Genomic DNA, 17,812 nt, shown 5'->3' on the forward strand with positions numbered 1-17,812 from the left:
TTTTAAAAATACCCAGTGACTTGGCCTCTATCACCATCAGTGGCAATGAATTCCACAGATTAGCCAGCTTCTGGCTAAAGAAATTCCTTCTCAGCTCCATCATCTGCACTCTGACGAAGGTGAATCTGTGGAATTCATTGCCACAGGTGGCTGAGACCAGGTCATTTGGTATTTTTAAACGTAGAATAACAGCTGAGCCTGAAAACTGTAACATTCAGGTTCAGAAGCAGCTTCTTCCCTACAGCCATCAGGCTATTAAACGCTACAACCTCCAAATAAGCTCTGAACTACATAGACTTGGGGACATTGTTTCTGACTTTACACTATTATTGTTTATCTAAATTTTTATATCCATATACACTGTATACTGAGCTTTTTTAGCTGTTGAGTACGGATTTTACAGGGTACTATGTTTACATTCCTGTTGTACTGTTGCAATAAGAATTTCATTATTCCGTTTCGGGACATATGACAATAAGACATACTTGACCTTGAGAGGTTCTTGATTGTGGGGAAAAGGCAGGAATTGGGGTTGAGATGGAAAGATAGATCAACCGGGTCTGAATGGCGGAGCAGACCTGATGGGCTGAATGGCCTAATTCTGCTCCTATGACTTATGGGCTGAAGGGCCCGTTCCTGAGACGAACACTGTTCTGTGTTTTATGTTCTGTCCTACAGGCAACATCAGCCAGACAATTAAGCAGTTTTCTCTCTCTCTCTCTCCCCCCCCTCCCCCTCATCACACTGAAGCAGGTTTTCAAAATGCCCTTTTCTCCAGAGATACTGCCCGTCCCGCTGAGTTACTCCAGCATTTTGCGTCTATCTCGGTATAAACCAGCATCTGCAGTTCCTTCCTACAGAATTGAGGCACGCTGCCACTTTCTACCGTAAGCCTATCAGTGCAGACTTTTTCATTGCCCGCCCCTCTGGTTTTTTTCCCCTCTCTGTCGCTGCTTATCTCTACTATATTTCTGCGCTCCATTCCCGGGGGAATTGGAAAGAAAAATATCAGCGATGGGGATCTACTTGGGCGATACGTTCCCGAATTTTGAAGCGAACACTACAGAGGGCAAGATCAAATTTCACGACTGGCTGGGAGACTCGTAAGTTACCTTGTGTATTGATCAGGCGCTTGTCGGATTCAGGGACACATTGCAGCGACGTGCAGTGTGGAGGAACGTGCAGAGTTGTAGCCGTCGGCATGGACGTTGTATCAAAATCGCCCTGTTCAAATCCTCTTTGCTTCACACTTTGCATTCTCCCGACCGAGAAAGGCAGCATATTACAGAGTCATGGGGTCACACAGCGGGGCAGCAGGCCCTTCGGCCCAACGCCGACCAACATGCGCAGGAAGGAAATACAGATGTTGGTTTACACCGAAGATGTAAATTCATAAGGGATAGGAACAGAATTAGGCCATTCGGTACTCCACCATTCAATCATGGCTGATGTATTAAAGACGGACATAAAAAAAAGCTGGTGCAACTCAGCGAGACAGGCAGCATCTCTGGAGAGAAGAAATTGGATGATGTTTTGGGTCGAGACCCTTCTTCAGACTTCAGACCATCAGGTCCCATCTACACTCGTCCCACCTACCTGCGTTTGGCCCATATATCCCTCTAAACCTGCCCTAGCCAAGAATTGTTTCATATTCTTGAAAACAACGACCAGCTAATCAAAACGAGCAATGTTAAAAGTGTATAATTTTTGGGGCATCTTTAGCAACTTGTAAAAATAAATGACTTCCAATGGTATGAAGAATGCTTACTGTCGCAACTTAAGGTGAGGGTGGTTGGGTGGAGGCACAGTGCAGAGATACTGGATCATAGCTTGGCTGTGAGTCAAAACACAATTGCAATGGCCTTTTATTTGTCCTCGAGGTAATGGTTCTTCCATGTGTCGTGGATAAAACAACGCGCAAGTAACCGTTTGTAATATCATCACAGACTATTTCAGTCGGGCGCCATCACTTCGTTCCCTAAAGGAAACAAAAGTCATAGACTCGTGTCTGAAGAAGGGTCACGACCTGAAAAGTCTTCAATTCCTTCTCTCCGGAGGTGCTGTCTGACCCGTTGAGTTACCCTAGCATTTTGTGTCTATCTTCGGTGTAAACCAGCATCTGCAGTTCCTTCCTACTCATTGCGATTACAGGGTCTCTGGTGCCGTGTGGGCAAGAGGTACAGAAGTGAATGGCTCCATTGTCATTATATATTGTCGTTCCGCTAACTGGTTAGCATGCAACAAAAGCTTTTCAATGTACCTCGGTACACGTGACAATAAACTAAACTACTGAACCATTTGTAATCATGAGCCCCATCATGAACTCTGACAGCAGGCAGTGAATGTGATCTATCTGCAGCCTTGATTTAATGATTTGTTAATTGTTGTATTGTTTGTTCATGAACATTTCAATTAGCTTCTTGAAGTAAGCCTTTCAAGCCAAAATTTCCCACTTATCTTTAGCTGTACCCCAAACAGTGTCTCAATTACTAGGGAAAATGCAACCATGTGATGAATTAACCAGTCAGTGGAGCTGCTAAATTCCTAAACATTGCATCGGTGGTTTTAACTGATTGAAAAATGCAACATGGAAACAGGCCCACCAAGTCCACACTGACCTTCGATCACCCGTTCACATTAGTTCTATGTTATCCCAATAGACAATAGGTGCAGGAGTAGGCCATTTGGCCCATTTAATGTGATCATGGCTGATCATCCACAATCAGTACCCCGTTCCTGCCTTCTCCCCATATCCCCTGACTCTGATATCTTTAAGAGCCATATCTAGCTCTCTTGAAAGTATCCAGAGAACCGGCCTCTTCCTGAGGCAGAGAATTCCACAGACTCACCACCCCACACAGCAGGCAGCAATTTACAGATACAGTTAATCTACTAACCCTCACATCTTTGAGATGTGAGAGGAAACCCAAGCGGTCGCAGGGAGAACGCACAAACGCCACACGCAGACAGCACCCGAAATCAGGATCGAACCTGGGGCTCTGGTTTTGTGAGGCAGCAAGTCTACCAGTTGTGCCACGTTTAGATTTAATCTGTGGCACAGTGGTGCAGAGGTAATGTTGCTGCCCCCACAACGCCAGAGACACAGGTTTGATCCTGACTTCGGGTGCTGCCTGCGTGTGGAGTTTGCACGTTCTCCCTGTGACCGCATGGATTGTCTACGGGTGCTCCGGTTTCCTCCCACACTCCAGAGACGTACAGGTTTGTACGTTAATTGGCTTCGGTAAAATTGTAAATTGTCCCTAGTGCAGAGGGTAGTGCTAGTGTAGGGGGTGACCGCTGGTTGGCATGCACTCATTGGGCTTGTTCCTGCACTGTATCTCTAAACTAAACTCAAAAGTTTTTTATGACTCTGAAAATGAAATCATCTTGGCCTTATCAAACATAAGCTTTAGCACTATACTCTACCAATCCCAGCAGTGGAGACATTGGTATACTTGTCTCGTTGGAGAACACTGATTTTTTAAAATTCTTGATCTTCAACCATGTATTGTGCCTTTGTATGTAATTTATTGTGCTTTAGTATGCAATTTATTCTATGTAATATCTTGTCTTTTATCTGAACCTTGAATGTAATTAATAAGTAAGTAAGTATACTCTCCTTTCTCCTTATCTTGGTTTGAGTAGATACAGTGTACTATCTTATCTTACCAAGGCCAACCAAGCCAAACCCGTCGGCTTTTATAATTGCCACTTAGAAACAACAATTTAAATATTTGTGAAGGTATCATTGAAGTTTTTAAAGCATAATTGAGAGAGTTAACTTGTATAACCATTTTGGATAGCTTGTATCCTGATAACATAGTCCACTAATAACACAGTTACCAAAACTCCGCTCTATAATCTTCAATGGTTACTGCAGTTTTCAAAGCTGTTTGTTAATGTCACGAGACTGGAAGAACAAGTGATGCAATGTTAGAGACAAAGTTCTGTAGTAACTCAGCAGGTCAGGCAGCATTTCTGGGTTAATACATGTGACGTTTCGGGTCACCACCCTTCTTCAGATGGCTCTCAAAGGTTTGAATGTGTCAGATGATGCCGCATGATCCTTTGAGTTACTCCAGCATTTTGTGTCTATTGTTGATATAAACCAGCATCTGCAGTTTCTTGATATTAAATTGTACAATGTGTTCTTTTTGTACAGAACATGGTGCCACTGTGAGTGCAGTGCTGTATTTAAATGCAAATTGATATGCTATGCTCAACTATGTATTCTGTCAATGTTTTCTATTGAAAGATATTTTAACCCCAACTTCAGAGTCAGAGTCATATGGCATGGAACCAGCCCCTTCGACCCAACTTGCCCACACCAACGAAGATGAACCATCTACACTAGTCCCACCTGCCTGTGTTTGGCCCATATCCCTCTAAACCTGAAGGTAGACACAAAATGCTGCAGTAACTCAGCGGGTGAGGCAGCATCTATGGAGAGAAGGAATTGGTGACGTTTCGGGTAGAGATGCTTCTTCAGTCTCCCTCTAAACCTGTCCTGTCTATGTACCTGTCAATAGACAATAGGTGCAGGAGTAGGCCATTCGGCACTTCGAGCCAGCACCGCCATTCAATGTGATCATGGCTGATCATCCCCATCAGTACCCCGTTCCTGCCTTCTCCCCATATCCCCTGACTCCGCTATTCTGTCCAAGTGTCTTAAATATCTATCCAAATGTTCATAAGTTATAGGAGCAGAATTAGGCCATTTGGTCCATCAAGTCTATTCCACCATTCAATCATGGCTGATCTATCTCTCCCTTTCAACTCCATTCTCCTGCCTTCTCCCCATAACTCCTGACACCCGTACTAATCAAGAATCTATCAATCTCTGCCTTAAAAATATCCATTGATTTGGCCTCCACAGCCTTTTGTGGCAATGCATTTAATGTGTCTTTTATTTAGAAACATCGAATGCAGGTGCAGAAGTAGGCCATCCGGCCCTTCGAGCCAGCCCCGTTATTCAATATGATCATGGCTGATCATCCAGAATCAGTACCCCGTTCCTGATTTTTTTTTTTCCCCCATATCCCTTGATTCCATTAGCCCTAAGAGCTATATCTAACTCTCTCTTGAATACATCAAGTGAATTGGCCTCCACTGCCTTCTGTGGCAGAGAATTCCATAGATACACAACTCTCTGGCTGAAAATGTTTTTCCTCATCTCGGTCCTAAATGGCCTACCCCTTATTCTTAAACTGTGACCTCTGGTCCAGGACTCCCCCAACATCAGGAACATGTTTCCTGTATCTAGCCTGTCCAATCCCTTAAGAATTTTATATGTTTCTATAAGATCTCCTCTCATCCTTCTAAATCCCTGTCGGTCCATTCTTTCATTATATGTCAGTCATGCCATTCCCGGAATTAACCTGGTGAACCTACACTGCACTCCTTTAATAGCAAGAATGTCCTTCCTCAAATTAGGAGACGAAAATTGCACACAATACAGGTCTCACCAGGGCCCTGTACAACTGCAGCCTCCTTGCTCATAAACTTAAATCCTTTCGCTATGAAGGCCAACATGCCATTAGCTTTCTTCACTGCCTGTTGTACCTGCATGCTTACTTTCAGTGACTGATGTACAAGGCCACCTAGGTCTCATTGCACCTCCCCTTTTCCTAATCTGACACCATTCCGATAATAATCTGCTGCCTTGTTCTTGCTACCAGTGGATAACCTCACATATAATCCACATTATACTGCATCTGCCCACCCACCCAACCTATCCCAATCGCCCTGCAGCCTCATATCATCCTCTGCGCAGCTCACACTACCACTCAGCTTTGTGTCATCCACAAACGTGGAGCTGTTACATTCAATTCCTTCATCTAAATCATTAATATATATTGTAAATAACTGAGGTGCCAGCACTGAGCCATGCTGCACCTCACTAGTCACTGCCTGCCATTCTGAAAAGGACCCGTTAATTCCTACTCTTTGCTTCCGGTCCGCCAACCAATTCTCTATCCATGTCAGTTCCCTACCCCCAATACCATGCGCTCTAATTTTACACCCTAATCTCTCGTGTGGGACCATGTCAAAAGCTTTTGAAAGTCCAGATGCACCACATCCACTGGCTCTCCCTTATCCATTCTACTTGTTACATCCTCAAAAAATTCCAGAAGATTAGTCAAGCATGATTTCCCCTTCATAAATCCATGCTGACTTTGACCGATCCTGTCACTCCTTTCCAAATGCGCTGCTATTACATCTTTAACAATTGTTTCAAGCATCTTCCCCACCACCGATGTCAGGCTAAATGTTTCTGTCATTTAAACATGACATCCATAATTCACTGTTTTCTCTCTCCCTCCTTTCTTAAAAAGAGGGGTTACATTGGCTACCCTCCAGTCCACAGGAACTGATCCAGAGTCGCGAGAACATTGGAAAATGATCACAAATGCATCCATGGTTTCTAGGGCCACCTCCTTGAGTTGCAGACCATCTAATGGATGCAGACCATCAGGCCCTGGAGATTTATCTGCCTTCATTCTCAACAGTTTACCTAATACCATTTCCTGACTAATATGGATTCCCTTCAGTTCCTCCCTCCCACTAGATCCTTGGTCCCCTAGTATTTCTGGGAAATTGTTTCTGTCTTCCTTAGTGAAGACAGAACTAAATAACTTTTTTAACGGGTCTGCCATTTCCTTGTTTCCCCATTATAAATTCACCTGTTTCTGACTGTAAGGGACCTACATTTATCTTCACTAATCTTTTCCTCTTCGCATATCTAAAGAAGCTTTTACAGTCAGCGTTTATATTCCCCGCAAGCTTACTTTCCTGCTGGTCCTCTGTTGAATTCTAAATTTCTCCTAGTCCTCCAGTTTGCTGCTTCATCTGGCCAATTCATATGCTTCTTCCTTGGATTTAACACTATCCCGAATTTCCCTCATTAGCCACGGTTGACCTGCCTTCCCCGTTTTATTTTATTTTTTACGCCTGACAAGGATGAACTATTGTTGTAATTCATCCATGCGATCTTTCATTTTTTTCCATTGCATCTCCAACGTCAACAACCCTTTAAGTATCATTTGCCAGTCTATCCCAGCCAATTCCTATCTTATACCATCATTTGCATGATTCTTGCTGCAAATCATTTTGTTTCAGATTTTATCCGGATGGTAGAATGTTGTGTTTTGCATTTTGTGGACGTGGCCATTTTTCTCCGTGATGAATTGGGGCACTGTGTCAGCAGTGTGTTGTAGTCCTGTTGCTATGAGCTGCACTGGCACGGCTTCAAGTGTGGGTCAGAGAGGAAAACAAGCACTGCCTTGTCATCTGTAGACCCACTTTTATCCAATTCAAAACATCATTGGCAACGCTTCCCATTTAGTTCCTGAACTCTCTTGTCTGTACGTAGTTGGTGATAAATGGCTGAAATTGGTACTTCTATTCAGGAACTGGGGGCGGCGGAGGAGGAAGGGGACAAGGGAGGGGTGGAGAGGGCGAGGAGAGGAGAGGGAAGGAGAGAAGGGAGGGAGGGGAGAGGAGGAGGAGGGGTTGGGCGGAGACGGGGGGGGGGGGGGGGGGGGTGGGGGGGACTTTTAGCTGTCGAATGTAATGTTCCCATAATTTATTGCTAAATATTAATCAATTTTGTAAATTTATTTTTGTCAAGTGAAGTGAAAAGATTTTTTGTTGCATGTTATCCAGTCATTGGAAATACTATATAATGATTACAATCAACAGTCCACAGTGTATAGATACAGCATTAAGAGAATGGCGTTTTGTGCAAGATAAAGTCCAGTACAGTCAGATTAAAGACAGTCTGAGGGTCCGCAATGACTTAGAAGTCCGGACCCTTTTTAGTTGGTGATAGGATGATTCAGTTGCCTAATACAGAGCTGCCAAGTAGTACGGATTTTCAGTATTTCGTATGGAAATGCGATAAGAATGCTGAAATACAGGAATGGGTGACGTTTCGGGTCGAGACTTCTTCAGACAATCACAAGTACTCTCACCGATGAGAGTTCAGTTCTGTCTGGAAAAGGGGGGGGGGTTTGCAAAATGGCACCGCGCAAATATACTGATTTCCTCAGCAAAATACTGATTTTCAGGTACTAGAATACTGAAATGATCTGAATACTGAAAAATGTTTTCACTCAGAGATTTGTGAATCTGTGGAATTCTCTGCCACTGAAGGCAGTGGAGGCCAATTCACTGGATGTTTTCAAGAGAGAGGTAGATTTAGCTCTTAGGGCTAAATGAATCAAGGGATATGGGGAAAAAGCAGGATTGAGCTGATTTTAGATGATCAGGCACTCCTGAACCTATTTTAGATGAATGGCCTACTACTGCACCTATTTTTCAATGTTTCTATCCCTCCCCCACCCTACTCATCCTGTCAGTATCACTGTTTGTGTCCCTTCATTATCACCTCTTCCACAGCCAACAATGGACCATTGTGGGCTCCACCTTTCCTTGATCATCGGTGTTGCCTCTGATTGGTACTGTGCCTTTTCATTCTCCCCTGACTCTCAGACTGAAGAAGGGTCTTGACTCAAAAGTCACCCATCCATGTTCTCCAGAGATACCGCCTGACACGTTGTTACTCCAGCATTTTGTGTCTACAACATTTGATCATATCCTTGAACTTTTCTTTTCACAGTAGTTTGTGTTGGAAAATAACAAACAGCTTGAAATAGGATAGATCCCACCCTCCCTGTGGGCGATGTCTTCAGTTCAACATTTGATTAGGCCTTTTCATTTGATGCAAGCAGAATAATTCTTAAACTATCAAAACCGCTGGCTTCTTTGCTGTTCTCCTTGTGCTTGTGAAGTTTAGAGCTATCGTAAAACTCAATAGATCTGGTCATTTTATTTCTTCATGTGTCTCTTAACACAAAGTGCTGGAGGAACCAGGCGGGCCAGGCAGCATCTGCGGAAGAATGGATAGATGATGCTTCTGGTTAGGAATTATTTTCCGATGAATTAAACAGATATTCTGGTTTAGTCCACATTATACTCCCCCAGAATCTTTCAACACTTGAAAGTAGAAGGTATGGAAGAATGCCCATGTGGAACATAAAATGCTCTTTGTTCCAAATGATTAGCTTCTGCACTGAAGGTGCACAAAATTGCTGGAGAAACTCAGCAGGTGCAGCAGCATCTATGGAGCGAAGGAAATAGGCGACGTTTCGGGCCGAAACCCTTCTTCAGACCAGAAGCTTCTGCACTGAAATCGTTTTTTTTTGCAAGCATTGTTGTATCCTCTGAGGCAGGTGAAAATATGAGGAAATATCTTTACTAAATCTTCTGCAAATTGCTGCTACAAATAGGTAACTGTGCCTTTACATTTTGGGTGAATAATTTAACTGTTGCAATGCTTGGAGTATGTTTGCTTTGACTGGAGGGGGGAAGGGATGTTTCTGGTTTGCATGGCGATATTCCAAGTTCAAGACTTGATCAGCCAGTGAACATGCTTTACTTTGTCTTCACATCACATTGTCTTCAAATTATCTTAAAATTCAGCACTTCATCTGCTCATTTGCCTGTTTTTCCTTGCACTTTTCCGCCTTAAAAGACATTTGGACAGGTACACGGACAGGATGGGGTTAGAGGGATATGAGCCAAATGCAGACAGGTCAGTCTAATATAGATCGGCGTGGGTAAGTCACACTTTAGAGATACAGCTTGGAAGCAGGCCCTTCAGCCCACTGCATCTGATCTGATCTTCAGCACACTGAGTGCATGCCAACTAGCAATCAGCCCGTACACTAGCACTATCCTATACACTAGGGACAATTTACACATTTTACAGAAGGCAATGAACCTATAAACTGTACGACTTTGGAAAGTGGGAGGAAACAGGAGCACCCAGAGAAAACAAACACGGTCAATAGACAATAGGTGCAGGAGTAGACCATTTGGCCCTTCGAGCCAGCACCACCATTCAATGTGATCATGACTGATCATCCCCAATCACTACCTCGTTCCTACCTTCTCCCCATATCCCCTGACCTACCTTTAAGAGCTCTATCAAGCTCTCTCTCGAAAGTATCCAGAGAACCGGCCTCCACCGCCCTCTGAGGTAAAGAATTCCACAGACTCACCACTCTGTGAGAAAAAGTGTTTCCTCGTATCTGTTCTAAACGGCTTACGACTTATTCTTAAACTGTGGCCCCTGGTTCTGGACTCCCCCAACATCAGGAACATGTTTCCTGCCTCTAGCATGTCCAAACCCTTAACAATCTTATATGTTTTAATAAAATATCCTCTCATCCTTCTAAACTCCAGAGTGTACAAGCCCAGCCGCTCCATTCTCTCAGCATATGACAGTCCCTCCATCCTTGTAAACCTACGCTGCACTCCCTCAATAGCAAGAATGTCCTTCCTCAAATTAGGGGACCAAAACTGCACACAATACTCCAGGTGTGGCCTCACTAGTGCCCTGTACAACTGCAGAAGGACCTCTTTGCTCCTAACCTCGACTACTGTTGTGATAAAAGCCAAAATGCCATTCGCTTTCTTCACTGCCTGCTGTACCTACATGCTTACTTTCATTGACTAATGAACAAGGACCCCCAGATCCCATTGTACTTCCCCTTTTCCCAACGACGCCGTTTAGATAGTAATCTGCCTTCCTGTTTTTGATATCAAAGTGGATAACCTCACATTTATTCACATTAAACCGTGAGGCTCGGTGCTGGACTGCATCTGACCACTCCCCCAAGTCACCCTTCAATTTTCATAGCATCCCCCTCACAGTTCACACTGCCACCCAAATTTGTGTCATCTTCAAATTTGCTAATGTTACTTTGAATCCCTTCATCCAAATGAATGATGTCTATTGTAAATAGCTGCAGTCCAGCACCGAGCCTGGCGGTACCCCACTAGTCACTGCCTGCCATTCTGAAAGGGACCTGTTAATCCCTACTCTTTGTTTCCTGTCTGCCAACCACTTCTCTATCCATGTCAGCACTACCCCCAATACCATGTGCCCTAAGTTTTGCCCACTAATCTCCTATGTGGGACCTTATTAAATGCTTTCTGAAACTCCAGGTACACTACATCCACTGGCTCTCCCTTGTCCATCTTCCTAGTTACATCCTCAAAACATTCCAGAAGATTAGTCAAGCATGATTTACCCTTCATAAATCTATGCTGACTCGGACTGATCCTGTTCCTGCTACCCAAATGTGCGACCATTTCATCTTTTATAATTGACTCCAGCATTTTCCCCACCACCGATGTCAGGCTAACTGGTCTATAATTCTCTGTTTTCTCTCTCCCACCTTTCTTAAAAAGTGGGATAACATTAGCTACCCTCCAATCCACAGGAACTGATCCTGAATCTACAAAACATTGGAAAATTATCACCAATGCATCCATGATTTCTAGAGCCACTTCCTTAAGTACCCTGGGATGCAGACCATCAGGCCCTGGGGATTTATCAGCCTTCAGTCCCATCAGTCTACCTAACACCATTTCCTGCCTAATGTGGATTTCCTTCAGTTCCTTTGTCACCCCAGATCTCCTGGCCACTACTATATCACGAAGATTGTTTGTGTCCTCCTTAGTGAAGACGGATCCAAAGTACCTGTTCAACTCATCTGCCATTTCCTTGTTCCCCATAATAAATTCACCTGTTTCAGTCTTCAAGGGTCCAACTTTGATCTCAACTAATTTTTCCTCTTCACATACCGAAAGAAGCTTGGCTAGCTTACCTTTGGACCTCATATTTTCTCCCCGTAATGCCTTTTTAGTTATCTTCTGTTGCTTTTTAAACATTACCCAATCCTCTGGCTTCCCGCTCATCTTTGCTACGTTGTACTTCTTCTCGTTTATTTTTATACAGTCCCTGACATCCTTTGTCACCCACGGCCACCCCTTACTCCCCTTGGAATCACACAGAGAGTGGTGAATCTTTGGAACTCTCTGCCACAGAGGGTAGTTGAGGCCAGTTCATTGGCTATATTTAAGAGGGAGTTAGATGTGGTCCTTGTGGCTATGGGGATCAGGGGGTATGGAGAGAAGGCAGGTACGGGATACTGAGTCGGATGATCAGCCATGATCATATTGAATGGCGGTGCAGGCTCGAACGGCCGAATGGCCTACTCCTGCACCTAATTTCTATGTTTCTATGTTTCTTTCTGTTTGGAATGAACTGATCCTGCACCTTCTGTATTATTCCTAGAAGTACCTGCCATTGTTGTTCCACTGTCATCCTTGCTAGGGTATCTTTCCAGTCAACTTTGGCCAGCTCCTCCCTCATGGCTCCATAGTCCCCTTTATTCAACTATAACACTGACACCTCCGATCTACCCTTCTCCCTCTCCAATTGTAGATTAAACTTGACCATATTTTGGTCACTACCTCCTAATGGCTCATAAACCTCGTTCCTTTATCAAATCCAGTTCATTACCTACCAGTAAATTCAGAATTGCCTTCTCCCTGGTAGGCTCTAATACAAGCTGCTCTAAGAATCCATCATGAAGGCAGTCCACAAACTCCCTTTCTTGGGGTCCAGTACCAACCTGATTTTCCCAGTTTACCTGCATGTTGAAATCATCCATAACAACTGCAGCATTACCTTTACTACATGTCAATCTTAACTCCTGGTTTAACTTGCACCCTAGATCCAGGCTACTGTTTGTGGGCCTGAAAATAAGTCCCATTAGGGTCGCTTTACCCTTACAATTCCTGTTCTATCCATACTGACTGTACATCTCCTGTTTCAATGTCACCCCTTGCAAGGGACTGAATTTCTTTCCTCGCCAACAGAGCTTCCTCACGGGAAGAACGTGCTAACTCCATACAGGCAGTCAAATACCCGTAGTCAGGATCGAACCCGGGTCTCTGGTGCTGTGAGGCAGCAACTCTACCGTTGCACCAATGTGCTGTCCCCAAAGTTGGGCTGAAGGGCCTGCTTTCACGCTGGATGACTCTATTCTGACTCCAGATATATTTTAATCTGTAGAAATGTTTTTGCTTACATTGACAGACCAGAATTGTTTTCTCTTTTGACTCCCTTCAACAGATCATCATCATTTTTCAAGGAAGTACAGGCCACACTTGTGCAACCTATCATTACTTAACCTGCTCCCAGCCCTTCTATTAATCCAGTGCATGTTGTAACTCCTTTCAAAGTTAAACATGCCCTGGTAGTGCCCAAACTTGCACACAGTAAGCAGGATTGTAAGTTCTTGAAGATAGACAGGAGGTTGAGCGATGATCTTAGAGATGTACAAAATCATGAGAGGAATAGATCGGGTAGATGCACAGAGGCATTTGCCCAGAGTAGGGGAATCGAGGACCAGAGGACATAGGTTTAAGTGAAGGGGAAAAGATTTAATAGGAATCTGAGGCCTAACGTTTTCCCACAAAGGGTGGTGAGTGCATGGAACGAACTGTCAGAGGAGATATGTGTAAGAAGGAACTGCAGACGCTTGTTCAAACTGAAGATGACACAAAAAGCTGGAGTAACTCAGCGGGAAAGGCAGCATCTCTGGAGAGAAGGAATAGGTGACGTTTCGGGTCACACGTGGCTGACGGGCCAGTTTCCACGCTGTATCTCTAAACTAAAACTTGCTATAGTCCCTGCCTCCACTACCTCATCTGGCAGCTTGTTCCATACACCCACCACCCTTTGTGGAAAAAGTTACCCCTCGCATTCCTAATAATCTTTTTCCCCCCTCACCTTAAACCTAAGTCCTCTGGTTCTCGATTTTCCCTTGCTCTGGGCAAGAGACTGTGCGTCTACCCGATCTATTGCTCTCATCATTTAGTACACCCCTATAAGATCACCTATCTAAGACTTTTATAGTCTTAAAAATGAACTGCAGATGCTGGTTTATACCATAGTCCCAGCTTGCCCAACCCCGTCCTATAGCACAGGCCCTTGTTGTTTCATTTAGTGTAGTATCCACATCGATCACGCTGACGCGGGGGCTTTGGGCCACCGGCTGCGGGAGCTTTGATCACCCCGACTGCAGATGGTTCGACAGCCCCAGCCACGGGGGAATAAAGAGGGAGAAGATTGGACTTTATTACCTTCCATCACAGTGAGGAATGCGGGGAGCTGCTGTGGTGGATGCTTATGTTAAATTTTAATTAGTGTGATTGTGCGTCTTATTGCTTTTCACTTAGTATGGCTATATGGTAACTCAAATATCACTGGACCTTAATTGGTACAAGTGACAATAAACTGACCTTGAAACCTTGAACCCAAGCCAATATTTTATTTTTGGTGTAGGAAGGACTGCTGATGCTGGTTTAAACTGAAGGTAGACACAAACTGCTGGGGTAACTCAACGGGTTCTGCAGCACCTCTGGGGAGAAGGAATGAGTGACGTTTCGGGTCGAGTCCCTTCTTCAGACTGATTGCAAGAAGGTTCTTAACCCAGAAACGTCACCCTTTCATTCTCTCCATTTTATTTTTGATACTGTGTTGTGATTTTTATAACGCGGACCGCAGTTGGTGGTGGACTGACACACTTTGTTTGTGGTACAGATGGGGCATCCTGTTCTCCCACCCAGCTGACTACACCCCAGTCTGTACAACGGAGCTCGGCACGATGGCCCAGATGGCTGCGGAGTTTGAAAAGCGTAAGGTGAAAGTCATAGCCCTGTCTGTTGACAGCGTTTATGATCACGAATGTTGGAGCAAGGTATAGTAACCAAGATGCAATGGTGCTTCAATTGTATTATCTTTTCAGCATGGAAACAGTCCGCTTGACCCACCAACTCCATTCCGGCCATCGATCACCCATTCACTCTCATTCTATGTGTATGAAGGAACTGCAGATGTTGTTTTAAACCGAAGATAGACACAAAATGCTGGAGTACTTCATGATGGGCAGCATCTCTGGAGAGAAGGAATGGGTGATGTTTTGGGTCAAAACCCTTCTTCAGACTAGTTCTATACTATCCATCGTTCCATCTATAAGGCAGCAACTCTAGTGCTGCCCACTGCCCCTCCCAACTTCAGCTACACTTCCTTTAGTGTGGTTGGTTGAGGAATGTTGTAGCCTTGTGTTACTACTGCTATTTTTGTAAATCTTCCTTCCATGTTCTCCATTGATATAGAGTCACAGAGTGATACAGCGTGGAAACAGACCTTTCAGCCTAACACCGGCTAACATGCCCAGCTGTACCTGCCCGCGTTTAGCCCATATCCCTCCAAACCTGTCCTATCCATTTACCTTAAAAATTGGGATAGTCCCAGCCTCAACCACCTCCATCGACCGGCATCTTGTTCCATACACCCACCACCCATTGTGTGAAAAAGTTACCCCTCCAATTCCTATTAAATCTTTTCCCCTGCACCTTAAACCTATGTCTTTTGGTCCTTGATTCACCTACTCTGGGCAAGAGACTCTACCCGATTTATTCCCCTCATGATTTTATATTCCTCTACAAGATCATCCTTCATCCTCCAATGCTCCAAGGATTACCCGGCCTATTCAACCTCACCCTGTAGCTCAGACCCTCTAGTCCTGGCAACATCATATAACCATATAACCATATAACAATTACAGCACGGAAACAGGCCATCTCGGCCCTACAAGTCCGTGCCGAACAACTCTTTTTCCCCTTAGTCCCACCTGCCTGCACTCATACCATAACCCTCCATTCCCTTCTCATCCATATGCCTATCCAATTTATTTTTAACTGATACCAATGAACCTGCCTCCACCACTTCCACTGGAAGCTCATTCCACACCGCTACCACTCTCTTAGTAAAGAAGTTCCCCCTCGTATTACCCCTAAACTTCTGTCCCTTAATTCTGAAGTCATATCCTCTTGTTTGAATCTTCCCTATTCTCAAAGGGAAAAGCTTGTCCACATCAACTTTGTCTATCCCTCTCATCATTTTAAAGACCTCTATCAAGTCCCCCCTTAATCTTCTGCGCTCCAGAGAATAAAGACCTAACTTATTCAACCTATCTCTGTAACTTAGTTGTTGAAACCCAGGCAACATTCTAGTAAATCTCCTCTGTACTCTCTCTATTTTGTTGACATCCTTCCTATAATTGGGCGACCAAAATTGTACACCATACTCCAGATTTGGTCTCACCAATGCCGTACAATTTTAACATTACATCCCAGCTTCTATACTCAATGCTCTGATTTATAAAGGCTAGCATGCCAAAAGCTTTCTTTACCACCCTATCTATATGAGATTCCACCTTCAAGGAACTATGCACGGTTATTCCCAGATCCCTCTGTTCAACTGTATTCTTCAATTCCCTACCATTTACCATGTACGTCCTATTTTCATTTGTCCTGCCAAGGTGTAGCATCTCACATTTATCAGCATTAAACTCCATCTGCCATCTTTCAGCCATTTTTCCAAATGGCCTAAATCACTCTGTAGACTTTGGAAATCTTCTTCATTATCCATAACACCCCCTATCTTGGTATCATCTGCATACTTACTAATCGAATTTACCACACCTTCACCCAGATCATTGATGTACATGACAAACAACAAAGGACCCAACACAGATCCCTGAGGCACCCCACTAGTCACCTGCCTCCAACCCGATAAACAGCCATCCACCATTACCCTCTGGCTTCTCCCATTCAGCCACTGTTGAATCCATCTTGCTATTCCTGCATTTATACCCAACAGTTGAACCTTCTTAACCAACCTTCCATGAGGAACCTTGCCAAAGGCCTTACTAAAGTCCATATAGACAACATCCACTGCTTTACCCTCGTCAATTTCCCTAGTAACCTCTTCAAAAAATTCAAGAAGATTAGTCAAACATGACCTTCCAGGCACAAATCCATGTTGACTGTTCCTAATCAGACCCTGTTTATCTAGATGCTTATATATATTATCTCTAAGTATCTTTTCCATTAATTTGCCCACCACTGAAGTCAAACTAACAGGTCTACAATTGCTAGGTTTACTCTTAGAACCCTTTTTAAACAATGGAACAACATGCACAGTGCGCAAATCCTCGGGGACTATTCCCGTTTCTAATGACATTTGAAATATTTCTGTCATAGCCCCGGCTATTTCTACACTACCTTCCCTCAATGTCCTAGGGAATATCCTGTCAGGACCTGGAGACTTATCCACTTTTATATTTTTGTCAGTACTTCTTTTACTTTGAACCTCATAGTATCCATAGCTACTCTACTCGTTTCCCTTACCTCACATAATTCAATATCCTTCTCCTTGGTGAATACCGACGAAAAAAAATTGTTCAATATCTCCCCCATCTCTTTTGGCTCTGCAGATAGCTGTCCACTCTGTCTCTCCAATGGACCAATTTTATCCCTCGTTATCCTTTTGCTATTAATATAACTGTAGAAACCCTTTGGATTTACTTTCACCTTACTTGCCAAAGCAACCTCATATCTTCTTTTAGCTTTTCTAATTTATTTCTTAAGATTCTTTTTACATTCCTTATACTCCTCAAGCACCTCATTTACTTCATGTTGCCTATAATTATTGTAGATCTCCCTCTTTTTCCGAACAAGATGTCCAATATCCCTTGAAAACCAGGGAAATTCTTTCCAATTTTTACTGTTTCCTTTCAACCGAACAGGAACATAAAGATTCTGTACTCTTAAAATTTCCCCTTTAAATGTCCTCCATTTCTCTTCTACATCTTTCCCATAAAACAAAATGTCCCAGTTCACTCCTTTTAAATCATCTCGCATCTCATCAAAGTTAGCCTTTCTCCAATCAAAAATCTCAACCCTAGGTCCAGTTCTGACTCTCTCCATAATTATATTGAAACTAATGGTATTGTGATCACTGGACCCGAAGTACTCCCCAACGCATACCTCCGCCACCTGTCCCGTCTCATTTCCTAACAGGAGGTCAAGCACCGCCCCTCCT

General features: G+C 43.8%; 1 protein-coding gene across 1 annotated transcript in view; it reads left to right on the forward strand.

Annotated features, from left to right (window-relative positions):
- Positions 1–913: 913 nt before the first annotated feature.
- Positions 914–17,812, forward strand: part of LOC129715104 (peroxiredoxin-6-like) — a 31,118-nt gene continuing 14,219 nt past the window's right edge. The window contains exons 1-2 of the mRNA XM_055664970.1: positions 914–1,103; positions 14,465–14,621. Of these exons, the coding sequence (XP_055520945.1) occupies positions 1,015–1,103; positions 14,465–14,621 (246 nt within the window). The 5' untranslated portion in view covers positions 914–1,014. The remainder of the gene's footprint in view (positions 1,104–14,464; positions 14,622–17,812) is intronic.

The sequence above is a fragment of the Leucoraja erinacea genome, unplaced genomic scaffold (genome assembly GCF_028641065.1).
Source record: "Leucoraja erinacea ecotype New England unplaced genomic scaffold, Leri_hhj_1 Leri_1014S, whole genome shotgun sequence".
Lineage (NCBI taxonomy): Eukaryota > Metazoa > Chordata > Chondrichthyes > Rajiformes > Rajidae > Leucoraja > Leucoraja erinaceus.